The following is a 27191-nucleotide window of genomic DNA, read 5'->3' as shown; positions in this document are numbered from 1 at the left end:
AGGTGGCTTAATTAGCAAGCTGTCCAGTTAATTTTTCATGGGGACTACCATGGCTGCTAATCTGCGGTTGGAAGCAGCGGCTGTCGGGTGAGCCCAGAGGCTGCCCCTTTGGCTCTGTGGGTGCTGTGGCAGGTCAGCACTCACCCACTCACCCCACTCCTTCCCACCCCGCTACTGCTTGCCTCCTCCTAACATGTCCCCCCCCATTTTTCCAAGCTGCCAGCCCAGCTGCAGGGTGGCAGGGAGCTGCTTTCTCCCCCCACCTGCCTTGTTCACAGATACTCCGTACAGGACGAGCATTGCTGGCGTGCAGCGGCTAACTCCGGCGCTCAGGCTGCCCGGCCGCCGCGTGGCCTGAAGCTCGGGCGGCTGCCGTGGGCCCCGGGCCGGTACTGCCCTGCCATGGTGCCAGGAGCTGGCAGCGAGCTGTGGGGAGAGCTGGGGAGCAACACCACTGCAGGGGAAACGAGCGGAGTGCTGAGGAAGCCTGGAAAGGAGAAATGAAAAGAAGGGGGGAAAAAAAAAAACAGAGGAAAAAGGAGAGAAGAGAGGAGAAGGGAGGTGGCGAAGGAAACAAAGAGACAGAACAAGGGAATGGGGGAAAATGAATAAACGGCAGAAAACAGGGAAGAGAGTAGAGTAAGCAAACCAATGGAGTTAGAACCCACCATCGGATTAGCCGACAGGCAGAGCGATTCCCCGCGGCTCGGGAGGTGCGCAGCCGCAGGGGGGGCGCAGGCCTGCTGCTGGGGGCCTGCTCCGAGCAGCAGCCGTGCGGGGGGGCCGGCGGAGGAAAGCCCCTGCATCTTCAGAGTTAATAAAGAAAAGCTTTCAGACTTCAGCAGGCTGACTAAATCAGGCTGAATATAAAGGTGCTGTATTATTTCTCAATACAGCAGTGGTATGAAAGGAAGCAATGGGTTTCTTTTGAAGCAGCTGCTGTGTAATCCAGGGCTTTCAGGTGTACTTCAACCAAACGCTCTCCTGGTTTCAGCAGGTTAACTTCATTAAAGGCTCTATCTACCTCTTTAATGTTCACTGAAATCCCACTGGGTGGGTACATTAGGCAGAAATAACCCCCACAAGATGATTGCATGCTGTTGTTTGGCACAGTGAATGGACCTGGGAGGGAAAATGGAGGAGGGCGTCACACAGTGACCCAGGCTGGAGAGGACAGATCCTGAACCATCGTAACATGCCAGCAGGCCTGGCCCTTTGCCAAACAGCAGCAGAAACCACTGCAGCAAACCCCCAAGCCTGTGGGGAGCCATCCCTCCTGACCCCATCTCTGCAAATAAACTGCTTGGTTCCCGCTTCGCTTCGGTATCCTCCTTCTCCACGCAGCCACGGGTGCTGGCCTCCAGCTTGCGAGGAAGGCATCTGATCTCCCACAGCTTCTCCTCACCTACAAAGGGAAGACCATGGAGCTGTAAAGGCCGTCTGTCCTTCCACCAGACCCTGGCAACTCTGTTGGCTTTGCTTTTTTGTTTGTTGGCTTTGAATTGGACTTGAGTTTCTTACCCCACTGTAACAGTGCAGTGCAGCTAACAGTCTTGAAAAATCAAATAACCTCTTGCTAGTGTGAGATGACCCAAGATCTGCACATTCATCTGCTAAAAGCACCCAAAATGGCCCACCGACTGTGGTCTCTGCAGATCCCTACCCACAGAGCAGCATCCGGTCAGCGTCACGCTGGAGAAGCTCCCGTTGGACCACACTCCAGGTAGGGTCAACAGCAAATTTTCCACAGACTGAATTAGAGGGGCATATTTGTGGACCCTTACCAGTTAGTCGCAGACCAAGGGCCTCATTTAAAATCTGCTGAAGCTGGTAGGAGTTCATCCATCAACTTCACTGACGTCTGGATGTGACCCAAGTGCCTGAGCCCTGCAAAGCCAGCATGACGTCTTTAACTGTAAGTGCTGCCATCAACTTCCGCTGGGCTGGCTTCCACGGTGTAAATGTCATGCTCTGTAGTAAGTACTTACAGGGCTGTGTGCTCAGTATTATAAAGGGCCATATCAGCGATCTTATTAAAACACCTCTTAAAAATACACAAATTCTTTAACCAACAAGTCATTTAAATCCTCCCCTCGCCTGAAACTTGGCAAACAAATTCTTAGGCCAGAAGCAACTTCTTTTTCCTTATAAATAAAATGCCATTGCCATCCTTTGGCTCTTGGCTTGATAGGCCCTGGCAAGAAAACGTGTGTATATTTTAAAGGGCTTTCTCCTTTTCTTATCATGCTTTAGCTTTTGACCTCTTCCCCCCCGTGCCCAGGCACATTCCAGTGCTGGCTCCTGTGGCGGTACGTCGTGCAGCCCTCCCAGCAACTGGGGTTAGACACTCCCTCCAACAGATAGCACATTCTTCTGGAGCACTGTCATGGGGGGAAGCCTTGAGCTATGAAAGGTTTTATTTCCCTTTTAATCTTTTATTTTCTTTGATGTCCATTTTAGAATAAATTATTGTGCCTTATTTGTATTACGGTACCTGGCTCTGCAAGGACTGGGACCCCTCTGCTGTCCAAACACAGAGTCAAAGACAGTTCTTGCCTCAAACAGTTTACAATCCGAAGAGACAAAGCAGACAAAAACCAAGAGCCAGATACAACATGGATGACAAGCCTGTGGATTACTTTTGCATTTAGTTAAGTTGTAAACTGTTGAGGGAGAGATTGCCATTTGACTACGCCTGTGCAATATCAGAGGTTGGAACTTTCTTCTGATGCTGCTGGATACCCAGTTGTTTGGAGATGGGTTTTCAACACGGAGCACTCAGGTGAGGATGTTCCAGAAAGTTAGTGATTCCTAAGGGAGCCACTGCTTCTCACCTGATGTCACCAAGCAGCGTCAGTGACCCCAAAAAGCAATCTCATAACAGAAAAAGCAATGTGTATTCTGCTAATAAAAGACAGATGAGGACAGGAAAGGGAAAAGATCTAGAGGATCCCAGCTGATAGCTGGAAGCAAGGCTGAGCTGTGTTTTCATCCTAGCCAAACACTCCTGTGTTTTGAGAACATTTCAAAGCGTGTTTGGCACAGAAATTATGTACATGCTTACCTTCCTAAAAATTTCATAGTGATGCTATGATCTTGCTGGAGACAGCTCTGCTGGATGTATCAGGCTGAAGCTTGTCTTCATAATCCTCCCTTTGACATACGTGCACATCTCAAGTCAGGCCTCACATTTATGCCGCTTCCTAGACAAGAAATCTATTATCTCAGAGGAGCTCTACCCCGCTGCCTTTCCCTTTCTGTGAACGTTCTGAGTCACAGTCATCACCCCTTTCCCTCTGGGGATGGAGCTGCTGCCTTATCGTTGCAGAGTAGCTCTTTTTCCCAAGAGGTGTTTTCCCTCTCTCCCCAGGATCCTGTGCACAGACCCCATTGATTTTTCAGTGTAACTTCTCGTGGAAATCAATGGTGCTAAGGCTACTTCACAGTCAATAGGATGGCACCGAGGCCCGTGCCTCAAATAACTGCACTGGATGGTCCTCCAGGGAACTGGGACCTGCAGAACAGTAGTCAGGAAGCTGCCCATTTTCTGGGCAGCTCGTAGGCAGGACAGAGTTTTCACTCTTGTACTCAGTTGCCTCCACGGGACATTAGGAGCATGTGGCCCTCCACAAATTCAGGCTGTGCTTCTTGGAAGTTCAAACTAGGGCTTAGCACTGAGAATTTGCCAAAGTAAAGAGATGCACTAGAATAACGACCATCAGGCACTCTGAACTGAGGGGTGGTTTTGTGGCCATCCAGCTGCAGATTAGGAGAATCAGTAGGGTCTTTTGGTCTTCCTAAGCCAGACAAGTGATCCAGGACCCAACCCTGTGTAAGCCTGTGGGCAGTACTGGACCTTTACTATACTGTGTTTCGTTCCCACATTAGCAAAATGGGACTGCTAATACCTTTTCTCTCCCACCCTTTGTCTGACTTCTCTGCTCGATTTTGCACTCCTGAATGGTCTCTCCCCATGCTCAGCACAGTGGGTCTAGTGGCTACTGTAATACAAACAATCCTCAGTTGTAGGTTTTTCTTTTTCCTCCTCTGTGTGCTACATTTATCAGCATCAACCATGAGCCCAGCACAGTCAGGCTTTCCCTTGCTCTCAGCACCTCAGAGCATTTGGGTTCGTGAATCTTGCTATTAATAATACATTGTGCAAAGTTGGTACAGAGCTCAAAGTTTTCCATATGTGTGCTGGAGTTTGATTGTAACTGTGGGTATCATTATCATCAAAGAGACTGAGGAATGGCAGCTTTTAGTTAAACAAATGGAAAGCTGTATTTAGTCTCTTTTGCCACATTGTGATAGGAAAGAATAAAGGCTTTTAAATATATTTTACAGCTGCCGTTTCTTAGGTTTTTCTGCCTTACAATAGTCTCCGTGGTTCTGACTGGGAAGTTGTTGCAAAAGCTTTTTGTTTTTAAGCCTCCTATTGAAATAATACATATTAATTGGCTCATTCCTGAGTTGTTTGTTGTGGTGGAAATTTCAGATGGGGGGATGGAGGGATGAGCTGTAAAGCACCAACAGCTGAGAGGGGGTGCCCTGGGTGAGTAGTGAGAGAGGGGGCTTAGAGGACACGCTGCTGGCAGAGTGCGAAGGAGAAGGAAGGTCTTCCCGGAAAGTGAGAAGACAATTGGCAGAGGAGCCTGGGGCTCTCCGGGGGGAGCAGGGCAGAGGCAGAGCTGGGAAGGGGGAGCTGAAAGTGCTCAGCAAGGAGATCAGGTGGGAGCAGGGACAATGCTAGAGGAGCAGCATGAGAGCATACTCTTTGAAGAGAAAAAAAAAAAGCTGGGTTTATCATACTGCGACCACCAAAATGAATATCAATGAAGCAATTAGCTTTGTGAGCAATGGGACAAATGAATACTGCTTTCCTAGAGGTGCTTAGCATGTGGCTGGATCCACGGGTATATAATAAAGGTTGAGCTCAGGTTTTTCCTGTTGTGATGGCACCAACATGGTCTCTCTCTCTGTCCTCTCTCCCCAAATGTTTTTGCAAACCTTTGCAGGAGATTTATATTCCTGATGAAATTGCCCAATGGTTCAAAAGTGACTGTGGCAGCAGCACAGAAACACGTGATCATATACTGTATGTAAGCCTCTTCTTTTCCTTACAAACTTAAGCTAGAAGTATATACGTATATCCTAATACTTGCAACACAGTGCTATCTCAAAGGGCTACAGGTGGTTTAGGAAAGCCATAGTGACTGCAATTACCTCTGTTTTACATGACACAACAGAGTTACTAGACCCATTCCGGGCAGAGCAGAGGCCTCCCTGCTCCTCACCGCCACTCACCTCTCCCCTCCATGCTCTAAGAAACATTCTGGCCTTCCACCTGCCAGGGCTGAAAAATACGGAGGCAGCGGCTTTCTCTTCAAAGCGCTCTGCCACGTTCGGCCCGAAGGTGCCCGGGGAAGGCAATGTGAGCTCCCTCCTCTCGGCTCAGTCCCACAGCACAGCCACGGGTCCCGTGGGCGCCCGGTCCTGGGTGGCCGTCACGCAGAGGAGACCGGTTACAGCGCCGACACCAAACAGAAGGTGAGCAGCAAAGAAGGCCCATCTGTTAAACACATGAAAGGTGAATTGACGGGAGTTCAAGCCAAGTACTGAAATGTAGCTGTGAATCTGAAAGCTTTGTTCCAAAGAAACAAAGTCCCACTTTAAAATAAGTCCAAAAAATCCCATCCTGCTTCCATTGAAGTCAATGGCAAAATTCCCACTGGTTTAACCAGGAACAGGATCAGGCCACTTCCAGACGGATTTACAGCCAACACATGCTGTAGTGCTCACATACTGCATGCGCTTACTTCTATTTCCAGCCATGTTAAAAAGTTATAGCAAATGCCTATGGATTTGTGCCTATGAGTTATTGGGTTGCTAATGAGAGGAAGAATTACCCGAACATGGTTTAGATGGTCATCTGTTGCCAGCACGGATGAAATTGCTGGGTCATTCACTGGCTTCGTATCACTGTTCATCCCATTAGCATTTCCATTAGAATTATTGCAAAATGTAACTCAATTTCTCTTTTTTTTGGCGGATGTGGGGAGCGACACAGGCTGTGTTTGCAATTAGAGCTGCTAAGGAATTGGAACTGAAGCCCCAGGCACGCTCTTGTGCCACACTGCAGCCACTAATGAGACACTCCTCTGACAGGACCACTTCTGCTTAGCCGGGGGAGTAGGAGAGGTTCTAGGTAATGAAACAAACCAAAATGACTTCTTGCAGCTGAAGGCCTCTACACATAACGCATGCATGCTCATGCACTAGAAAGCTTTGCCTAATTCATTCCCACACGCTCCTTGGCTTTGGGCAGCTGAGTCCATCCCTCTTAAATGTTAAGAAGTTTGCAGTCTAAACCCCACACAGATCTTGTTTTTCAGAAGTGCTGCCGAGAGCCAGCAACCCGTGGGCTTCCCAGAAGCCACTGCTTGCCAGTCCCTGTGGTAACTAGGCCCCATGTTCTTTTCAGCTATCGTTACCAAAAAAAAGAAGAAAATCATCTCATGGCTGAAGCCTCCCTCCCCTCACTCCTCCTCCTAGGAAAAAAAAAAACCCATCTATTGTTTTCCTGTAATTGATCAAGCATAAACATTCAGCTCTACAGTTTTACGACTAATCACTCTAGTTCTAAGACACGTGTTCGCGGCTATGCAAGGCACCAGCTGCTGTCATTCCAATGGATATTAATTTATATTGTCTCCCACTCCCGTCCTCCCTGCGCCGACACACAAAGGGAGCGGGGTGGCGGTGGGAGCTTTAGATGAAGACATCTGCTTGAAAGGGAGACAGTAGCCGCGCTGCCGAGATTGCACCTGGACTTTCACCGGAAAATCAGACACACCAGTTGCTTCCTGGCACTCCAGGCTTCGGTACACACACAGGGTTTTGACTACTGTTATTTACCTCGCTCCAAGGGAAATGAAATGTCAGGACAGAGGGAGGGAGGCAGATTTCAGTATTTTTTCAGAAAACGGAGCTGACTGAAATAAAATATCACAGACATGTGGTGTAGTGCTGGGGGGGGGGTGAGGATGGGGAAGAGGAAAGCTGGAGCCTCTAATTTTGCCCCCTAAAAAGGTTCTTTCATGATGGTTGGCTATGCTCAGCTCCTCCCTGGAGCGGCCAGCAGCTGCCCAGGCTCGTGTGCAGGATGAACCCAGACACCTGCAGCCTTGGGAGGAGGAGGTGGAGGGGAAGAGGACTTGTTGGTTTTCCCTCTGTGAGATCCCACAGAGAAAGAGAAAGCACAACCCTGCTGGCTCGAGCCTGTGACCCCGCTGCAGCATACAGCGTCGGTCTCCCCTCGGTTCCCGGCCAGCTCCCAATAACCGAACTTAAAAGCATCGCGCGCAAATTCACGAGCTCTTCCCATCTGCGGTGTGATGGCCGCAGACCTCCTCCGGGCCCGCCGCAAGCCACTTCTTCGGCCGGCGCGCCGGGGGGAAAGTGCTGTGCGCAGGGACTAACGCGCTCTGGTAGAACAGCCTGTTCTACCACAGCATTCAGATACCATCTCCCAGATAAAACAAAGCTGAGGGCTTGACTACAGGGGATATGAAAGATTTCTTTCTCCTAAGTGCAGGGCTGTTTCCCAATCCCTTCGCGTTTGCTAATCAAATACCAATGTGACTGGGGTCACATTACGTTATAGCTGTCAGCTCTAAGCGCATACTGTATTTTTCACGTCCTGTCCTGGTCTGCCGTGTTGCGTTGCTGTTTCGCCCCCAGAGGCAGCACTAGAAGACTTTTTCTTATTACTTGCCTTACGGTTTTGCTTGGAAGCCGGGTCCAGGCTTGGACCCTGTGCTGCCACATCCCATGCAAATGACTAGTGAAAAGTTTACTAAGCAAAGTTGTTGGTTAAGCAGTTGCTCTGTGGGATTTAATTACACTAGTAGAGCTGAGGGATGGTTATGCGCAGTTCAGATGTGAGGTGCTGTTTGCCCACATTTCCTGCAGCAATTTTTCAAAGTAAAGAACATGCTCAAACCGGGCACGTATTTCACTCTTTTTAAGACCCAGATGGACATGAAAGTTTGGGATTCTTTTTTATAATGTCTGAGCTAGCAGGGGTCCTGAGACAAATCTAAAAATCCTTTCTTGTTATTACATTACATGCCTGAGTTCCCACTGCTGTATACCATATGAAGTCACTTACCCTCTATGAGTGGGTATAAAATACTGCTTCTGGTGGAGAGTTCATATCCAGGCATGTTTTATTTTGCTTTTTGCCCAAGGTAAACAAGAATGCGGGTGCAGGTTGGGGAGGGCATCTTTCTTCCCTGTTTTTTTTCATCAGCTTAAGCTGAACCTATTGATTCTGTTAGTAATTGCCTCAGAGCCTATAGTTATGGGAAGGTGACACAAACATCTCTTTTTGCTCCACGAAATTTTCCCCGTCCCCTGAGCTCATGGTTTCACTCCTCTACTCTCCCTGCAGGTCTCCAGAGCGCTCTGCTTCCCCAGGGATGCGCAGGTCACAGGGCACCAGCCACATGAAATATAACCACTCCCTCTACACAGACACCCTCAAATGAGTCAAGATATTTCGGGACAGAAATGTTATTTTTAGCATCCCTGTCCCTCTGCAGCAGCCACTGCGAGGAAGAAGCTAAGGAGCACTGACGGCTGTGCCATGAGACAGCTTTGACTGACTAGTCCCACTAAAATATATGACTCCTCAAAGATGATGTTGGGAAGTAATACATTTTAACAGACGCTCGCCACCCCCTTCTTTTCTATAAACAGAGACGACATCTCGAAGGGGCAGGCTGCAGATGGTATTGTTTGTCTCGTAGCGACATGCATATCCCAGGTTGAAGTTTCATGGGGAATTGTACCCAGGCCACTGGTAAGTTAATATCTCTGAAGTAGTGTCCATTTAAAGGGCTGCTTTCTAGCTGCGCTCTTAGGCGGAGGCCTAAGGTCTCGAGGCAGATCAGGGAAGAGTCATATCTTATGGTCTCATGTTCCCCAAAACTCTTCCACTGGATTTCCCAGTCCATTACCTACGTTTTCTGTCAAGGCTGTCCAGATTCCTAGGAGCTCTGAGCCAGATGATATGGGGATGATTTACTGAGGGTGTGAGATGACAAACAGACTGTGGCAAACCTTTCCTTGTGGCTTTGGCCACTCAGATAGCTTGGAAAGAGCTTGGGGAGCAAGAGAGGCTATGAAACATGCACAGCAGAAACTTCCACTGCCCCAGCCTATTCCACACCGTGACCACATGGAAATCCTCACAGAGCATACATGCATCAAAGGGAGAAGCAGATTTTTTTTTTTTTTTTAGTATTAGATAAACTCTTAGATGTAATCCTGGGATCAAAATCTCAGGGCTTGCCCACACGTTGATCTGTATACTGCACCAACTCTGCATAGAGACCTGTATTTGAAATAACAGCTGCTTTTTTTTTCCCCCTTACCCTGCTCTTCAGAATGCCAGAGATTTCTGTGTGCTGTCAGTGCTCCCCTCCATGCAGGAGACAAGAAGGGTTTCTCTCTCTTGCAAGGGTTAATTGTGCTGTGTTTGTAAAGATCTTGGAGAGCTTATATCTCTGAGTGCCAAGTTGTCTCCTGCTTGCTCTCGCTTCCAAGTATTACGATTCTGTGGGCCAAACATGAATTACTTTTACACGTACTGTAGCTCAGTCCAAGGGAGAGTAAGGGTGCAGCTCAGATCTCCAAGCCCTTTCTATACACATATGATGCCTTTGTGCCCTGGGGCTCTCCGCTGGAGGGACTCACATAGGTCAAGCTACTGGGGTGTCAAGGCTTCGGGACCACTTGTCTTGGGAAGGCACAGATCAACTGTAAGACAGCTACGCTAAACACTTTATCCAGCCTCCATCTAGGACCATCACTTCATCACACAATCACCAATGCTGGCACCACTGAGGAGCACCATCCCTTGAAAGGCAGGCAAGTCCCTGGGTGAAGAGGTCACAGAGGTGAAGTGCCTGTGACTATGACCAGACTATGCAAGTGCCCAGGAGAGCTGGAACTGGAAAATGATCCCCTCTGCCCTGCCATCCCTCCCCTGCCTCCCTGCTGCTGCCAGCACTTCAGCATCTCTCCACTCGTGCCATGGCAAGAGGGCTGGCAAGGGGACACAAGGAGCCCCTTTCCCCAGCTTGTCCAGGAGATGCAGATGAGTAAGTGGCAGGAGCAGGGGGACGCACTGTGATGCCTGGCACTGCGGGACTCGGAGTGGATGGGGCTCTGCCGGAGCCAGCGGAGGCCGGGGGGGAGAGCCTGCCTGGGGAGGCTCCCATCTTGCTCCCTGGATGAAGGTGAAGGGCTATGGAAAAAGAGTGGAGGGCCGGGAGGGGGCCTGGTGTGACACTCTGGCGGGAACCTCCTTCTCCCAGTTGGTTTTCAGCCACGTTAGCAGCCAGCGTGCTTGACCCCGGCTGATCAAAGCCTCCGTAGGACACTGCCCTCATCCTCCTGCCCTGCCACAGCCCGCGGGGGCACGAGCTATCCCTCTGTTGTGTGTGAGCCCTCCTCCTGTGGACCTCCTCTTCCCTCTAATCAAATAATCAGATGCGTTTATTGTTGTGGAAATCATGCCTGCCCTTGAAATGCCTGACCAGCAACAGCTTCCTGGCTTTGTCTGCAACCCGACGGCCTGGATCCCACCCCTCCTCTGGTGTGGCCGGGGCGGGGGCGGCACGGGGCCGACAGACGCTCGCACAGGGCGTCGGTCCCACGTGTGCTGTGCCTGCACAGAGGGGACCCTGGCTGACAGGCGTGAAAAGGCACCACACCAGGGTTTCTCTCTCCTCCACCAACATTTGTGAGGGGAGAAAACCAGCTGCATCCCAAGAGGAGGTTTGCCGCTGGAGAAGATACCGTGTCACTGGGACGCACAAGTGAGGGAGAGGATGGCCACAACCATGGTGCTTCCCCTGCCTCCACAGAAGCTGGATGAAGAACCTGGAGGCTCTCCTTGTCCAGCCACAGTTGCCGTGGGGCATGACGTGCCAGTCCACCCTACCTGGGTTTCCCCCCTGAGGCTGAGGGAAACTGGCCAGGAGCTCTGCTCACTCGTAGCCATCTCGCAGCTCTGTCCACGACCCTCACCCAACCAGCCGCCTCTGCTGCTCTCGCCCCTTCGCTGCCGGTGAGACCCATGGGTGCCGAGCAAAGACCAGCCGTGCACCACAGCCGCTGCAGCCCTGGCTCGGGGGACGTGCCACTGCAGGGACCTGCTGCTAAACTGCCTCATTTCACAGGCTCTCAGGCTCAGCTGGCAACGTGCTTAATTTGTCTACTGACCCCCCTGGCCCCTGGACACATGTTATATAATGCATATTTTTTTCCTCTGAACCCGTATCCTGTTAGGAAAAGAAGTGTCCTGACTGCACAGCACCAGCCTGAATTTTCTGAGTGTTTTTTTTTTGTCCGGTTCTTTTCCTGTGTTTACACTCCCACAGCGCAGCATTTATTAATCTGAGGATAAGGACAACTTAAAACATCTTAGCTTGAGAAGGCTCGCAGCAGGGGTAAAAGTAAACTGAGCCCACACTCTGCTTAATCATCAGCCAGCACTGGCCCAAGGCGCTGCGCAGCCCCCGGCAGCCCCACCACCCTCCCCTGCCCACAGACCGTCTTGGATGCGGCAGGGGACTGCATGTTTGGTTGCCTGCAGCTGAATTACCGTGTCTGGAGCCTGCCTGCCTTGCACCGGGACCCACGCAACGTGCCTGTCTCCGCTTGGAGTTTGTTTGGCCTATTTTATGCTTTCCCACTGATCGGTGTTCCGGCTTGTGAGCCGAGGCTCTGGCTACAGGAGGTGTGGGGAGAAGAGCAAGACAGAGGTGAAAGGAGCAGAGTGAACTGATTGGAAGCTGGGTTTCTTAAATAAATAAAGGATTTCTTAAAAATAGAAAGGCTTAGCAAATTAAAGCAGACAAGTAGGTTACTTGGCAGCTAGAGGATAAACCTGGACATCCTGGGTACACGAAGCATCAAAGCATTCCCCAAAGTAGAGGGCCCCAAGAGCTGCACTGTGGGCTTGGTACCCAGACCCTGCCTTGGTGAGGCTGTTCGCAAAGTGTGTTTCCATTACTGCTCCTGGGAACGCGGGGACAAGCGTGCGTGCCCACGGCAGCGCGGTGCCCAGGCTCTCCTGGGATGGGGCAGCTGATGGGTGTATTGTTGGTTCTCTACCCCGAAAGCACAAATCCAGCTGGACGCAACCTCACCAAAGTCGGTGAGAGAACGAGTGCTTCTTGTTCAGCATAAACATCCAAGAGGAGACATGTATCCAAACAGCCAAAACAAAAGCCGCGCTCCTTGAAACACTGCCCCAAACGCCGCCCGTGCTGGCCCAAGGGCTCCCATTGTTCTCCCAGCGTCTGCAGGGCCAGGGAGGACCCCAAGCTCAGCTGGCAGAAGGGCTCCTCTCTCACCTCCAGGGCCCAGGGAGCACCAGCCAAACGTCCCCGCTGCCGGCCAAACCCGTGACTGATACAAACCACGTTGCAGGGTGACTTGAATAATTTGCTGGCATCCCTGAGCCAGCCCCTGCCAGGGGAACAAAAGTCCTACAGAAAAAACACCACGATAGAGCCCCTGCCGTGGCAGCGCCTGCCCCAGCCACGCTTTGGGTCCTGCTGCTGCGGTCGCCACCTCGCTGTCCCCTGTCCCCCTTGCACAGGAGTCTTTGGGCAGCAGCCATCCCGAGCTGGGGAAGCTCAGGTGGGTGGGAACCTCAGCGTGCCCTGCACAGCTGTGCCCACACTGTGTCCCCTGGCACCCCGTGTCCCCAGGTCATCCAGGTGACCTGTGTGTTACCCCCTCGTCTGCAGCGGGGAGAGGGGTCGCAGGGCTCCCTGGTGCCCCCACTCATAACTCATCCCCGGAAGGGGAGAAGCCACAGCCTAAGTGAACCCTCACGATTTCCTGTGTAATGAACACAGGAGAAAATCCACAGGCGAGAGCATCAGGAATTCAAACTTGGTGAATGCTGCCTCTGCTCTCAGGAAACTTGGCCAGAAGTAAACGTGCAGAGGAATGTAACCATTGCAGAAGATGGTGCTTGGCTTTTCAAATCCAAGCCCCTAAATACATTGCGCTTTGGCCGTGATTTAGCGTTCTTGCTTTTCTTTTCCTTTTCTGTTTTGTAGCAACGGCAGTATAACCACTCTCCAACCCATCCTCACCTCCCAGCCTTGTTCCCATCACCGCTCTATACGCTCTGTTGTGCCATCAAAGCGACTTGGGGGACTGAGTTGGGAAATGATCCATGTTAAAAACAGCCCAGCAAAGAAAAAAACAAATCAGTCTTTTTTTTCAACAGCAGCTCAGTTACCTTTGTCCTCTCACAGCAATGAAAATCCCTACAACTGGGGAAGAAGAAAGGACAGGGGGGATGGGGTGGGACCAAATGCTAGGAGGGAGGGATGGGGCAGGAGGGGGGACACTGGCAGCACAACTGTGTGAAATGCACATTGGACTGAGGCCTCGCTGTTCTCTTCTCACGTATAAGGAAAGATGACTGGCCTGGAGGGCTTACTTCCAAGGGAAGGAAGAGAGGAATAGGGAAGGAGGGAAACAAGGAAAGACATTGTCCATGGTAAAGAGGATGTATGCCTCTGCCTCTGTGAACAGACCCAGGAACACTCTTCTTGCACCTAACACTCCCGTAACTGAATTAGCTGTGATTGATTTGGCCAAATCTGAATGCAGAGCTGGCAACTGGACATGCTAAGAGTGCCTTTGATTTCCTTTGCTTGCTGAAGTAACTAGCAAGCTGTCAGGCTGCTGGACATAATCTTAGAGCAGCCCCATGATTGCTCTAACTTACGCTCTGATTTCAATCTCCCAAACGTGCCACCTGCCCTTCCCATCCTGGCCAGGCCAGTGAGGGCACTGCCACTGCGCCACGGCCCCGGTGCCTGCCTGGGAGCACTCCCCAGCGGCAGCAACCTCGGCAAGTCCTTTCTACAGCCAGGGCAGGCACCTCCCCGTAAACTCAGCCCACCTCTGCCGATTATCACTTACAGGGATGCAGGCGTTGGAGTGACGCGTAGCACGTGGAGACGCTGCTCTGCCTGAAAACCTGCTGCTCGCTTTGCTGCGCGCGGCTCAGTCCCGGTTGTTCTGCACGTCCATCCGCTCACAGACCAGGAGGGCACCGTTCGTACCCCCCGCCTCGCGTGCGTGCATCGCTGTAACTACTGACTCTCCTTCGGAGAGAAGGAACGGCTGGAAAGAAGTTGGGAGAGTAAACTGGCTTTTAGATCAAAAGCAGCAATACCTAAGTACATATGCATGTATGTGTGTGCTTATATATAGCTATGAGGAAGAGAAAAGGGAGGGAAGAAGAGAGGGTTGCTTTATTTACTTTTATTTACTTATAAACTAGTTTCTTCATATTTGCTCTATTTTTTATTCTCTTTTCATTCTTAGAAAAATTATGGCAGATGAAGCCTCTTAAAATCATAGCTTGCTGGTTTGAAAATCTAGGCTGCAAATTTCTTTTTTTTTTTTTTTGTACTCTCGATTGAAAGATGTGAAGTATGAAAACTCCAATTTAACAGAGCCTAGAGATTAAATCACATTGCGTAGGTAAGGTTTTGGCAGAGAAGCAGACAGTGCTTCCTAACCAGTACCAAGAATTCCGAGAAGAATGGGGTAGGTTTTAATGTAAGTTTACTTGTCTTGTAATGAATTTTAATGACAGCTTTCACGACTGCTTCTGTGATTCATAAGAGAAAATTAAAAACCTACACCTTGAAACTTACACGACAATGCTGCTAACATCTTGCAGCTTCTGGCATTATCTTGGAGAACCTTTCAGTCCTGTTTCTATGCCACATTGTTTTCCTCACAAAATGTATTTTAAATATAAAACATTGAATGTTCATTGCTCTTTATATCATTTTTATTCATTATCTGCTGGAGGCAAAGGGCACAGTTTTATATAGAATCCCTCACTGAATGTCTTATTTTGCAATTTTACTCTACTGTACGTATTTCCCAATAAATTATTTTCTTTCAGATGCAGATATTCTTCTGGAAAAGCCAAGTAGGGCTGTTTCCTCTGCACTGAGTTTTTTTTGCCGTGAGCACAGCCAACTCGTCTGGCTTGGGTTAGTTTGTCAGGCATATTTTGGGAATGGTTTGAGAATTAATTCTGTTTTAAAGACTATAATCACCTTTTTGGCCCCTGAAACCGGTTCAGGATTTTTGTGCCAGGCCAGCAATAAAACAGCTTCTGCACACGTCAAAGGCTTGTTCTAGACAAGCAAAAAGATGGTGGAGATAAAATTTGTGCTTTTCTGGCAATCTATACCCACAAAGCAACCGATTTAAAAGTAACTGCAACTTGTCCTGTCCGTAACAACGGCACAGCCCCAGCCCGCTCTGCGCGGGAACGCTGGCCCCGGGGCCTGCGTGCTTTGACTCTGTATCAGTTTCAGGTGCCAGTAAAACTCTCGGTGTTGGTTACCTACATGCACAGATGGCTCAAAGCTTCTCAGCACCGAAGGCAAAAGTTGTGTTTGAAGGTCAGTGTGGCTTTAGGGACTTCAGAGATCAGGGGGAAGGGGGGATGAAAGGGACAGTTAGGAGGGAAAGGGACTTCGTGGTGTCAGGGGTACCCAGGGAGGTGAAGGGAGGCGTGTGGGGGGCAGGTTGTGAGAGTTAGGTGGCAAGATGTGATCTAGGGGAGGGGGTGGTGATGGGTGAAGGATGTCTGTCTCTCCCCATGCTGGTTGATGGGTTTCCTCACAATTCCCACTTGCCTTTCTGCCTCCTCCCTCAGGCACGGGTAGCTTTGTGCTGCAAACTGATCCTGGCTCTCAGTGGAGGGGTGTCACAAGCCTGGGATGCAAAATGGAAATTGGGGAGCAGTTGTCAGCATATCAGAAAGTGCCACCTTCCTTGTTGGCACGTGAACTCTACACATGGGGGTCAATCCTCTTTTCTCTTCACCACATTATTTCCAGCTCAGGTTGGACCCTCCTCCCTGCCTCCCCCTTCCCAACCTATTCTAATTTCTCATCCCTTTTCCCTTGCTCCTGTTGTCTCTCCCTGTCATTTCTCACTCTCCTCCCCTCCCCTCTCCTTCCCGATTCCCAGAGCAATCCTGTCTCTCAGTTGCTTCTATCAGGCACTCCCTTCCAGTCCTCGGGGAGAAACAGCAGCACAGCTGCCCTCCCCGGGGCGGGCCGCATGCTTGGGAGGTAGGATCCCTTCTCAGCCTCATCTGTTTCCACACTTTCCCAAGCCAAGCCATACCTCAGTGCCTCCGCACCCTCTCCGCAGGGACGAGGGCACCAAGCACAGGGAGTCTGAGCAACCTCCTCAGGAGGCCCCCTCCCTCCTCCTGGGAGGCTGCAGGAGCAACCCAGCTCCACTCCAATCTTGATAACGACATTTTGCTTCCAAAAGCCTCCCAAGCTGCCCAGCTGCCATGGACCTCACCCCCGAGCTGTTGCCACGCTCTGCCCCTGGGTAGTGCTCAACTGCTGTCACATTGCAGCAGGTCACTGCATTTCTGCTGGGGTGAATAACCCAGCTCCGAGATCCTCCGTGGGGAACGGCGCTACATCCCACGCTGCTTACAGCAGAATTCAGGTCTCGTGAGGGCATAGGCTGGTTCATTAACAGTCCAATGGCTCCATACACCTCTTTCGGCAGGCACAGCAGAGACTGCAAAACAGATTGTCAGCCCAGGTCCCAGAGCTGACTGAGTGCTGCTGTGGGGAAACCATGAGAGACCACTGCTAAGGCAGAAGGAGCACTTTCTGAAGCTGTGGTCACTGAGTTTCCAGCTTTTAATACACTCCCAGTCTGCCTTTTGCCACTCTTTGTAGAACTTCAGCAGAAGGAGAAACTGAGGTACCAGTGTTTTATTTGTCCAGTTTTTAGCTATGAGCGCAAGTTATGACCCAGTAACTTTTAAAATTGGCATCTACATGAATTATAATTTAATACATGCTAAAATCGACTCAGAGTTACCCATGAACTGTCTTGGCCATAAATACCAAGATTTGCATTCAGAATCTTTTAGAGTGCAGTACCCATTTATTTTTACTGAGACATTACTGCAATTTCTGCTGTATCTGGTGTTGTAAACCTTCTGCACTTTTCTATCCTTCTGTTTTGTTCTTTTCCTCTTTCCTTTTATTCTGTGTAGTAAACCAAAATTTTCATCTCAGAAAGGCTACATTCTTCCTTCTCCCTGTCCTACTGACTTTTCACTTAAATATCTGCTATTTTGAAAATTACTTCATCTAACATAACACTCTTGCCTCAGTGCGCTCAGCAACCCATAGCTCTGAACCTATGAAGATTTATGCTTGCGCATAATCTGGAGTACGAAAGGTAGTATCATCAGCTTCAGTGAAATGACCCAAGTACCTCAAGTTAAGTACCTGTGTAAAACTTTCAAGAAGTCCTAAATCCCTGGCAAGATAGTGCTGCCGCCGCCTTGCTGAAATACAGCCTCAGCTGGTTGGACCTGGCACCTGCTACGCAGCCGCAGAACACTTTGGTTGTTACCAACAGCAAGAGAAGAGCTCGATGTTGAGATGAAACTGTCTGGGGAACTTTAGCAACGAACATGCAGTTGCCTAAGCTGAAATTCACCGAGATGGCAAGGGACTTCTCTCTCGCGTCTCCTTTCAATCAGGGCTATGAAACCACGACTCCGGCTCTACAACTGAAGACAATGCAGATTTGAAAAGGAATCAAGTTAAGCCCCATGATGTTTTTTTCTTACAAGGCAGCGCATGGCTGTTGCAGTGTTTTGTTTTTTTTTTTAAAAAGTCACCTTACCAATTCTGATTCGTCCTGATCACGCATGATCTTCTACTATCAAATCACATCCAGAGCTGAGGATGACTTTGTAAGAGAAAGACTCAACATACAAATACATAATCATATACAGTCTTAAAGCCTTTATTTTAATGCAAAATAAAACAGGTAAAATTTATATTGCCATACGTAACAAAAGATCAAAATCTTTGATGTGGTATTAGAAAAAACCTCTCAAATCGTGTGTTGAATTTCTCCCCCAAAACAATCACACGTGATTTTGAAATCAGCTTCACTTAAACACACGGGTATCGTCAGGATCACAAACACCTCTCTCTCCCCGACGATAACAGAGTGGTGTCTTATAAAGCCTTCCTATCTTATATGTCTTATAATAGCGCTTCCGATCTCGCACGTAAGGCTTAGGCTCTGCAGAACAACTGTGACGGAGAGCACAGGTGTCGGGCCTTTTGGAAGTGCAACGCAGCCCCTGCTCAGAGCAGGGTGCCAGGACGCGGCCCCGGCCGAGCAGTCAGGAGGATTCACCCACAGCACTAACTCTCTGATAGACAAACCTGTGATGGCTGGGAGGAGGAGGTAGCACAATTCGTCTGTAAAAAAATTAGGCAGCATGTGAAGCTATTTCTAGATCAGGAAGCTGGAGTGAATTGGAATTCAGGGCTGTGTGTACTTTTTCAAGGCAGGAGCCTTCTCCCCCTCAAAGGGCAATGGATATTTCTTTATGCATTCGAGGGGTGCCTAGAGACTTCTGCATCATAATATATCACAGTGGTAATGTCTGCTTGCCGACCAAGACCGTGGCTCACTAGTGGGTGGTCACTCAGAAAATCCACAGGCTCTTTTTCTATCTCTTAATCTTTCAACTGCTGGGCCCAGCTGGCCCCATGCCAGAGCCAGAAATGCAGGCTGCACGCCACCGGCTCAGGAAATCAAAGCTCCCAGCTTCACGTGGGAGCCGGCCTCTCTCCCCTTGTCTTGACTCCTGTTCACACGCACACTTACGGCACGCTGCTCCTGTGGCAAACCCAAGCTCTCCCTTCACACCCGCTACATCAGTAACTTTACTGCTGGACTGGCACGTTTTGGATGAGGGAGTGCGAGGCAATTACGTGTCAAGAGCATTTCAGACTCATAATTTTCCCAAACATATGGACATATGGGGAAAAGAACAACTTGTTACTTAACGGCTCTTTTGGATTTTGCAAGTGTGTATTTTCAACCGTCAGTTGTAGCACCTCGTGAATTCTGCACGGTACATATTTTTCCACAATATGGTGCTAAAATCATACATTTTACACTGCAGAGAAGCTGACTATATATACTGTAGTTACACATTATACTTTTGAAAATACTGTACCTCTACCAGATATTAAACCAGCAAATGGCATTTTTGTCCCAGAACAATGGCACCAGAGATTGATGAGATGCTCTGTAATACTTTTTGGTCTTGTTCCCCCAGCTAGGTCAGACTGTTCTTCCTCCTTAGCTCCTCACCTGTAGGATGCATCCATATATTATACTTGTAGCACTTTTTTTTTTTTTTTTTTTTTTTTTTTGTTGGAAGAAGCTCTGTACTGATCTAACAGCAGAAGCGTCATTTAATAACCTGTTGGGTAAGATTAACAGCTTGTTTGATCTGTCCGCCTCAACTGAGTGGAGCCAATGCAGCCAAGGGGAGCTCTCAGGGAGAGATTCAGGTTACGGGGAGACAATTGCACAGGTCCTTCACAGGCTATAAATAACCCAGGAGCTGTTTCCATCCAGATTTTATTTGGCCCTGGCTCTTGAAAAACTGTAAATAAGTTCTGTTCACTGTGCTGTGATGCCATTTGAAGGGTTAGTTAGGAGTGGTTTATAAAGGCAGTAGCTTATATTCAGAGCTGTTCTTAATTGTGGCCTGGCTTGATAAAGCCACTGTCGCAGACATATTAGTTTCTTTACAGCTGGATCAAATGTATCAGGGGTTATATTTCAAGGAGGGAAAGGAAAGTATTTTAATTTGTTTTTGCTTCACTTTCAGCGGGCCTTCATAACACCAGCAGCTACCCTGTGGCTGCCAAGTCCTGGCTGAGTACCCTACAGCATCTAAAACTCTTTGAGAGGAGTACGAGGCTGTGTACAGCATGTACACGACAGGCAGAGTTTCCTTGGGGAGTGAGCCTTATTTATGGAGGGTACCGAGAGACATCCAGCTTTACATCCCACCTTCCCTCCAGAGGCTTTCCCCTCCTACATTACTAGGGAAGAGGGCAGAAAGAAATGGAACAAGAACTGAACACACTTGCTTCATCATCGGTTGCATTCCTTTCCCTCTCTCCCTCCCACCAATGCTTCCTCCTGACTGGATTTAGCGCTGTGCCTGCCCCTGCCCCAGGGAGTCCAGCCCCGTATCCGAATCAGAGGTGTTCCCCCACCGCTCCAAAGCTGTCTCCTCTCTCCTGTTTCCCAGCCCAGCTGGTGGGTAGAGATCCATGCGAGTGCAAATGCCAGAGCCTGCCAGGCAGCTGCAAGTGCTGCCCATGCCTCAGGGTCACACCAGTCTCTCACCAGCATTAGCAGCACAGAAGAAACGTTGGCTGGGATTAAATGCTGCTTCTCATCAGGGCCATTACCTACTGGCGGTGGCCCCTGGAAAGCAGCAGCGCACAGATCCACCCTGCCCTGTGCCTGATGGACCTTTTACTCTAACGAGCCCCTTTCCCAGGGATATCTAGTAAAGGGACACGCTCCTAGCAGGACAAACCTTCCCGGTGATATTTAAGACCTGGGAAGTGACCTATGTGATTTAATCTGCTGCATACCAAAGGTGTCAAAAAGACATCAAAGAAATCCTCGTGCTTAATCCTTGGCCAGGTCACCGTCTCTCCCTGATGAGGAGAGAGGAGCCCAAACGGTTTAACAACACTCCCAAAAGGCAGAAGTCGAAGAATTAAGGACACTTGGAAACTTCACAAAATGTATTTCTAGGTGGTAAGACTGTATGGTTTCGCTGTGACAAAATCCTTGAGACAAACCTCTGAGCACCCACAGCCCTGTTGGGCCGGGTAGCACAGGTCCCTGTGGCTGGGGACGCGTGTTTCTGACCTGCTCCCCGGCTGGCTGGCTGCATGGGGCAAACCGCCGGGCACGCATGCCACCACCCCGTCCCCCCCGCGGCTCTGCTGCGCTGCTGGCCCCCTCTCCCCACCCACACCTTCTCTCTTCCTATGCCCTGCTGCAAATAACTTGCTACAGCCAGCTATTCTCTCCTTTCCCTCCTGGGCCCCAAGGTCTTGAAGCCCTCCCTGTTGCTTTCCTCGTCTTTTCCCTCACCCCTTGTCTGCGAAAAGCCCCGTTCCCTGCTCGCCTGATGGTCCCCAGCTGCAGGAACTCGAGTATTTTGGCACTTGGCACCGGCCTGGCGCTGCCCGAGGCTGAGCTTCCCTTGGGGGACCGAGGGTGGGCCCCGCGCCGGGAGGCACCTTCACGCGGCAGGGCAGGGCACGCCGCCGGGAGGGGGCTGCCCTGCCGGGGCCAAGGCAGCACCTGGTTCAGTAACTTAACATGAATTATGGAGTCGATGCCCGCGGTCACCACCTCAGCCACCTCTTACAGGGGCTGCCTCACTGAAACCCCCAAGAGCGACACTGATTGACAGCAGCTGAGGATCTGATCTCCAGGGTTTACGTTTAAAGAGTGCACACTGCACAGCTAAGAAACGCTCACAAGCGCACACACGCACGTCTGCAGACACACGCTTCTCCGGCGGCTGGCTGCCTTGTCCTCTGCGAGCCTGCCCAAGCATGGCGGATGAAGCTTTTCACCTTACTCCAAATGCAGCAGGTGCAGTAAGCGGAGAATCTTGCTACACAAACTGCAAAAAATGAAGGCTACAAGATAAATGCTGCCACCACCAAACAGAAAGAGGAAGACAGAGGCCAGATTACAAACCTGGAACTGCAGCATCCTTAAAGCAGAGCTGCTGGTCTGAACGTGGCTGGAATGCGGCCGCTACCTCTGCGGCAGTCCCTTGTCAACTAACGATCACACACTGGATTACACAAGATCCCCATCTCCGCATGAAGTCCGCACTGCGTGCTGTGTCCTCACTGAAAGGACTACAACAGCACTCTGAAGTAAACTCTGGTGACACCACTGCCCTTACACAGACGCCTACTGCACATCGGTGTAACTGGATTCGGTGAATAGCCCTGAGGTGTGTAAGTGTTGCGCTTCATTTCCAGCAGCCGCTTTCTATTTTTAAAAGGAATTAAAAAATACTCAACTGTCTGGTACCTCATGTACTCAAAACACATCGTACCTCACGTGGCTTTAGTTCGCCTGTTAGAAAGTGCCTACGCTGAGCCCAGCTCAGTAAGAACGACTCCAGGTCTCGTGTGCCATTCTTACAGGCAGCTACGTTTGGGAACAGTTCTACAAGGGTGATGTCTGACGGGATTCCTCTCAGGCTGTGCTGGCAAGTCCAGTGCATGGCTATACAGCTGCAGTCATGGGGTTCTTCTGCCTGGGATCCTGTTGCCTGTACTGGTACTGGTCTGGACTGGTCCCACGGTGTCGGACAATTTCATTATAAGCTGGTGCTCGGTGGGACTGAGGAGGCGAAGGTGGCACGTCCTGCCGGAGGGGTCCTTTATGCTGGTTTGTGATGGGCTGGGCTGGGTAGTACTGGGGGTACCTCAATTCTGCCACTCTTGTGTCCGGCGCACGGATGTAGTTCCCCTTAGATGGGTGGACAACCGGCTGTCCTCCTTGGTAGTAGGGAAGATCTCTCTCTTTGTATACTACTCGTGGCCCTGTTAAATATTCCAGTGGCTCTGCAGGTCCACGCCTGAGGAGGAAAAACACAATAAAGCACATAAAAAGGCAGTCTACTAGTCCAGTGACACATTATTGTACGCACAATCTATGTTTACTTTGGGAAAGGAAATGCCACCTCAAGCATGACAGGTCCAGATGAATCAAAAGAACTTCTGAGGGATAACAAGCCTCCCACCTGCATGCTACAAAAGTCGGTAACACCCAGGACGCTGGAGGAAGGGTCCAGCGCACATCACAGCCCTTTTACAATGGGGGAGCACTGGAGCCCTTCGGCTCCCAAAGTCAGCCTCCTGTGATCCATTTGCCACAATGGAAACAAAGCTCCTTTAAACAATGCATGTTTGATTGAATCTTATCTAGCCTGAGAATAAACAGATGAGTTGGGTCTGCAAGTCTGCAAATCCCATAAGCTTTACATGCACAAATATTCACGCTTTCCAAGCCATTTCCCACTATTTTTTCCTCCTAGCATGTCAGACCGTAAAACTTTCCAAACACCATAGCTGGAAAAACTGGAACTCCTGGAAGAAACTAGGGATGTCAGGCTACAATACCTGTGTTTAATGGGCAAGCTGCCAGTGGGGTTTCAAAAAACCTCCTGTGATCTAGAAGGCCTGATATTACAACAGCCCTGTAACGTGTCTGCATCAGTATGGATCTGACAAGCTCTAGTTCACGTGAAAAGCAACATGTGAACATGTCATCCCCGAGGATGTGCTATGAAGCCCTCTCTGTAGCTTTATGCATCTTAATCCCATGATTTGCACTAATGAAGCATTGATATTTTTTTCTAGTACAGCTTAACTTGTCATACTTTTGAAATGGCAAAAATAATTGCTCTCACAGACATGTCACCAGAGCATCCCCAAAAGTTCAACTCAATTAGGAGTTTTTGCCAGTCTGATTGCAAATGTCTTTGCACTCTGGGCAAAACCTCCCATTGACTGCAGAGGAAGCTTCCCTCTGAGCGAGAGCTGAAGGAAGACAGCAGGGTTTTGACCCAAAACAGGAGTTGAAAGTATAAATCAATTACACCTGCTCTGTGGCATTGGGACTGAACTCATCAACTGTTTAAGTATTCTTTGCATAGATTTATTAAAAAAAGTCATTATTCTGGTACAGCAGATCAGGTGTTCACAATTTGTCAATGCCCCTGTTCTGTTCACACAGAGATTTTACAAGCATGCTCCCCCTTTCTCAATCTGGGCTCCCAGACTCCACTGGAACTTGTTTTGTGTGAAGTAAAACAAAACATGTGGTTTTCTGCTGCACTCGTTTAAGCCCATGGGGTAAATCACGGACATAGGCAATGAACAAACATTATCTGCCTTGAAATGAACCTACAACTCTCCCCGTGGAATAACTTAGTGCAAATGTTTCCTGTTTAAAATGGAAAGAGCAAAAGGAAGAATTCCAGGCCTTGGACTTTTAGGACCCTATGCTCCCCAGAGACTTTTTGCTTTAAAAACAGAACATTATAAAAGACAGGCACTCCCAGCTTTCCTCCCCCTCCAGCCCCTTCTCTCTCTCTCCTGGTGAGACAGTCCAGACAGAGTGCTGAAGGGCCTGAAGCCACCCTCTGAGATACTAAAAGGACTCTCAACCGCACGTATTGAGACAACTGCTGTCTCTGCTCACACACCTACGCCTTGCAGCAAAGCCCGATTTCCACAGCAGGCCAAAGAGTTGCTCCATGTCTTTCTATATGAAGACTTGTCCCCTAGTCAGTCCCGTCACACTGAGCTTTTAATTCCTCTGTGCACAAACCCACACTTTCAATCATAAAAGGCTTCTGCAATGGTAGGAACTGCTTTGTGTCAAGCAGCAAACCAACAGAAACAAATGTCAAAGCCACACCCATCACCTTTTGACATAAGGATAATGCTCAAAATCTTATACATTACATTTTATAAGATGTTCTCATCGGCAGCTATAATCAATGAAATTCTTGTGGATCGCATTAGAAAGGGATTGAGCTTGGAACTTGACCCAGAATTCACTGAAGAATAAGGTAGCTTTTGGACAGAGCTCTAACTGCAAAATTGAATTACTCTAAAATAACAAATTCAAGATTAATTGGTACCAAAATGACTGTTGAGAACAGGACTGAGCCACCAGCATCATCTACTGAGCACACAGCTCATCCCTCAACTCAGACGACAGGTCTAGGTGTTGCAGGAAAAGGGGAGGATGTGTTTTGCCATCCAGCCAAAAGAGCTGTTTCCAGGAAAGCTCAGCCAGTCCAGTTCTAGGAGACGGTGTGACACCGCTGCCACAGAAGCTGTGACTGTGCAGAGGGCAACACATTCAGGCAGCTTTGACCTAGGACCGTGCAGTGAAGGTGAGCCTGAGCAATCAAAGCACAAGTGTGTCAGACCTGAGGCATGTACCCAAGCTGCTCGAGCTTGTGCCATCAGGTCTTCATTGCTGTCACCCATGCTACAAAACTAAATCCACCACTGGTTCACTTACAGCTAACACCATCTCTGGTTGTGTAGACAAACTCCAGAGAGGAACATGTGGGAAGGGCAAAATCTTTCTTTAAAAAATAAAGAAATACCCAAGCTGTTCACTCTCAGCAACAGTTTTCCTTCTCTGAGGGTGAAACACCCATAGGTGGTATCATTCTCAAGCATCTTCCCCAGAGTCAGGGCTTAGCAGCTAGAAGGAGAGGTTGTACACGGAGTTTGTTCACGTGGATCCTTTAGGAAAGCCCGAGGAAGACAGAAGATATGTGAGGTTTTTTAGCAGCCTTAGCAATAATACCAGCAGTGATCTAATCAATGATTACCAGAACTCTTGCATGAGTAAAACCTTGGGAAACCCAAAGCCCAAACAGGCTGCCCCCATGCAGCATGACCAGAGCGGAAATTTCATGAAAGACACCCTCGTGGCTGCACCACGCTCTCCAGCTCGCTTCCCCTGGTGATCCCCGTCGGTGTTACGTGTGCAGATACACATACTACAATGACTACATTTTCTTCCCTTTCAAGACTGGCACTGCTTGTTGAAGCCAAGTTATTTCCTGAGGATTCATTCTTCCCCACCTACCAGACAGGCCCAGTGAAGCCTGTTCTTAGGGAGCTGCTCACAGTGCAACCAACCAGCCTGCGGAGCCTCCATGAACCTCTGACATGAACCTCCATCTGACAAGTTTTAAAATACGGGGAAAAACAGCCCTCCCCTCCCCAGGTGTGTCAAATTAACCATCAGAAAGTCAATTTTTTTAAGGTAGAAGAAACACCTATGGATACCAGGCTCTGGCTGTAGAAATGCTGTCACCATCAGGGGTAAGTCTGGGACACTGGGGGCAGTTGCCAGCAGGAAGAGCAGGGCTCCTCTGAAGCAACACCATTTTCACTTGATAGCTCATGGTGTAAAAGTATATGCTGTTGTTTATCCTTAAAGAAATTGCCATAACAACTCAACTCAAACCAAACACTTTCTACTTGGCAGCCCCTTGTAGATGCTATGCTTGTTTCTGCAAGAAGCAAAACAACCTCTGCCTTTTCCCTCAGCAGACATTGCCACCTCTGAGGAGGCCCTAATGAATTCTTCTCCCCTCCCTCACTGTTTTTGTTGGCTCCTGATGAGTTCAGAGTTCACAGGGCCATATCACACCTCCCAAGTGACCCACAGTTTGGGGGTCAAACCAATAACCTCAAGTGGAAAATCAGTGACCCAGGGGAGTGATCAAAAATCCACAAATTGGGTCAAGCAGGTCTAGCCACTCAAAAGGACCAGGCTAGGAGCGTGCCCTCTGAGAGGGCATGCTGAGTAGGAGCTGCTCTGACCATCAGCTGCTTTCCAGATTTTTGGCCAGTTGTTTGACCTAGGGGTCCAGTGAAATTAATGGCAGGCAGAAGGTAGGGAAGCTGACACAACATCCTGGGAAGGAACTGATCTCGGAGCTCAAAAAGTGTTTTTGCTGATAGTTCAGCTCTGCTGGCTCCCACTGGAAGATGCATCACTGATGTGAGTCTAGCTAAAAGCAGAGGCTGCTGCTGAAAGAAGCAGTGGAAGGAAGGGAGGCAGAAGCACCAGGTTCAAGAGAGGAGTGAAACCAGTGGGGCAGTGTGAAAATGCACTCCTCAAAACTGTCATGGGCAACGTGCCCCTTAAAACGTTCATTTTATCGAGAGGAAGTAAAATCTCACCTTCCCCTGCCGGGAAATTATAGATCACACAGGCAGGCAGTTGCAAACGTGTGTCACCGTACCACTTCATATGCTGGTTAGCAGCTCAACTGGTTTGTCTTCTAAATGATTCACCAGGCAAGAACTGTGATCCATTTTGAGCTTTAAGAGCACAAAGTAGCCCTGTCCAAATAAAGTAGGTAACTTGTGACTGATGTTCAATTAACAGTACATGTGTTGTTATTTTCTCTATGACAAGTAAAGCCTGAAGTAGTTTGTGTTTCTATCGCTGCTTTATTCATCTTCCAAGTACAAAGAATATAAAATCTAATATTTCTGGCTTTGCTGCAGAATTTTTAAGAGCTTCTGGGTTTATTTAAAACTGAACTAAAGGATTTGGAATACTTAAGAAAGGCTTCTTTTACACAA

General features: G+C 49.2%; 1 protein-coding gene across 1 annotated transcript in view; it reads right to left on the bottom strand.

Annotated features, from left to right (window-relative positions):
- Nucleotides 1-22281: 22281 nt before the first annotated feature.
- Nucleotides 22282-27191, bottom strand: part of PARD3B (par-3 family cell polarity regulator beta) — a gene marked incomplete at both ends in the record, with an annotated part of 412476 nt that continues 407566 nt past the window's right edge. The window contains one exon of the mRNA XM_082001608.1: nt 22282-22636. Within this exon, the coding sequence (XP_081857734.1) occupies nt 22282-22636 (355 nt within the window). The remainder of the gene's footprint in view (nt 22637-27191) is intronic.

The sequence above is a fragment of the Phaethon aethereus genome (genome assembly GCF_964289735.1).
Source record: "Phaethon aethereus genome assembly, chromosome: 6".
In the NCBI taxonomy this organism is placed as follows: Eukaryota; Metazoa; Chordata; class Aves; order Phaethontiformes; family Phaethontidae; genus Phaethon; species Phaethon aethereus.
Note: the sequence above shows the minus strand (reverse complement) of the source record. Positions and strands in the feature narration are given on the sequence as shown.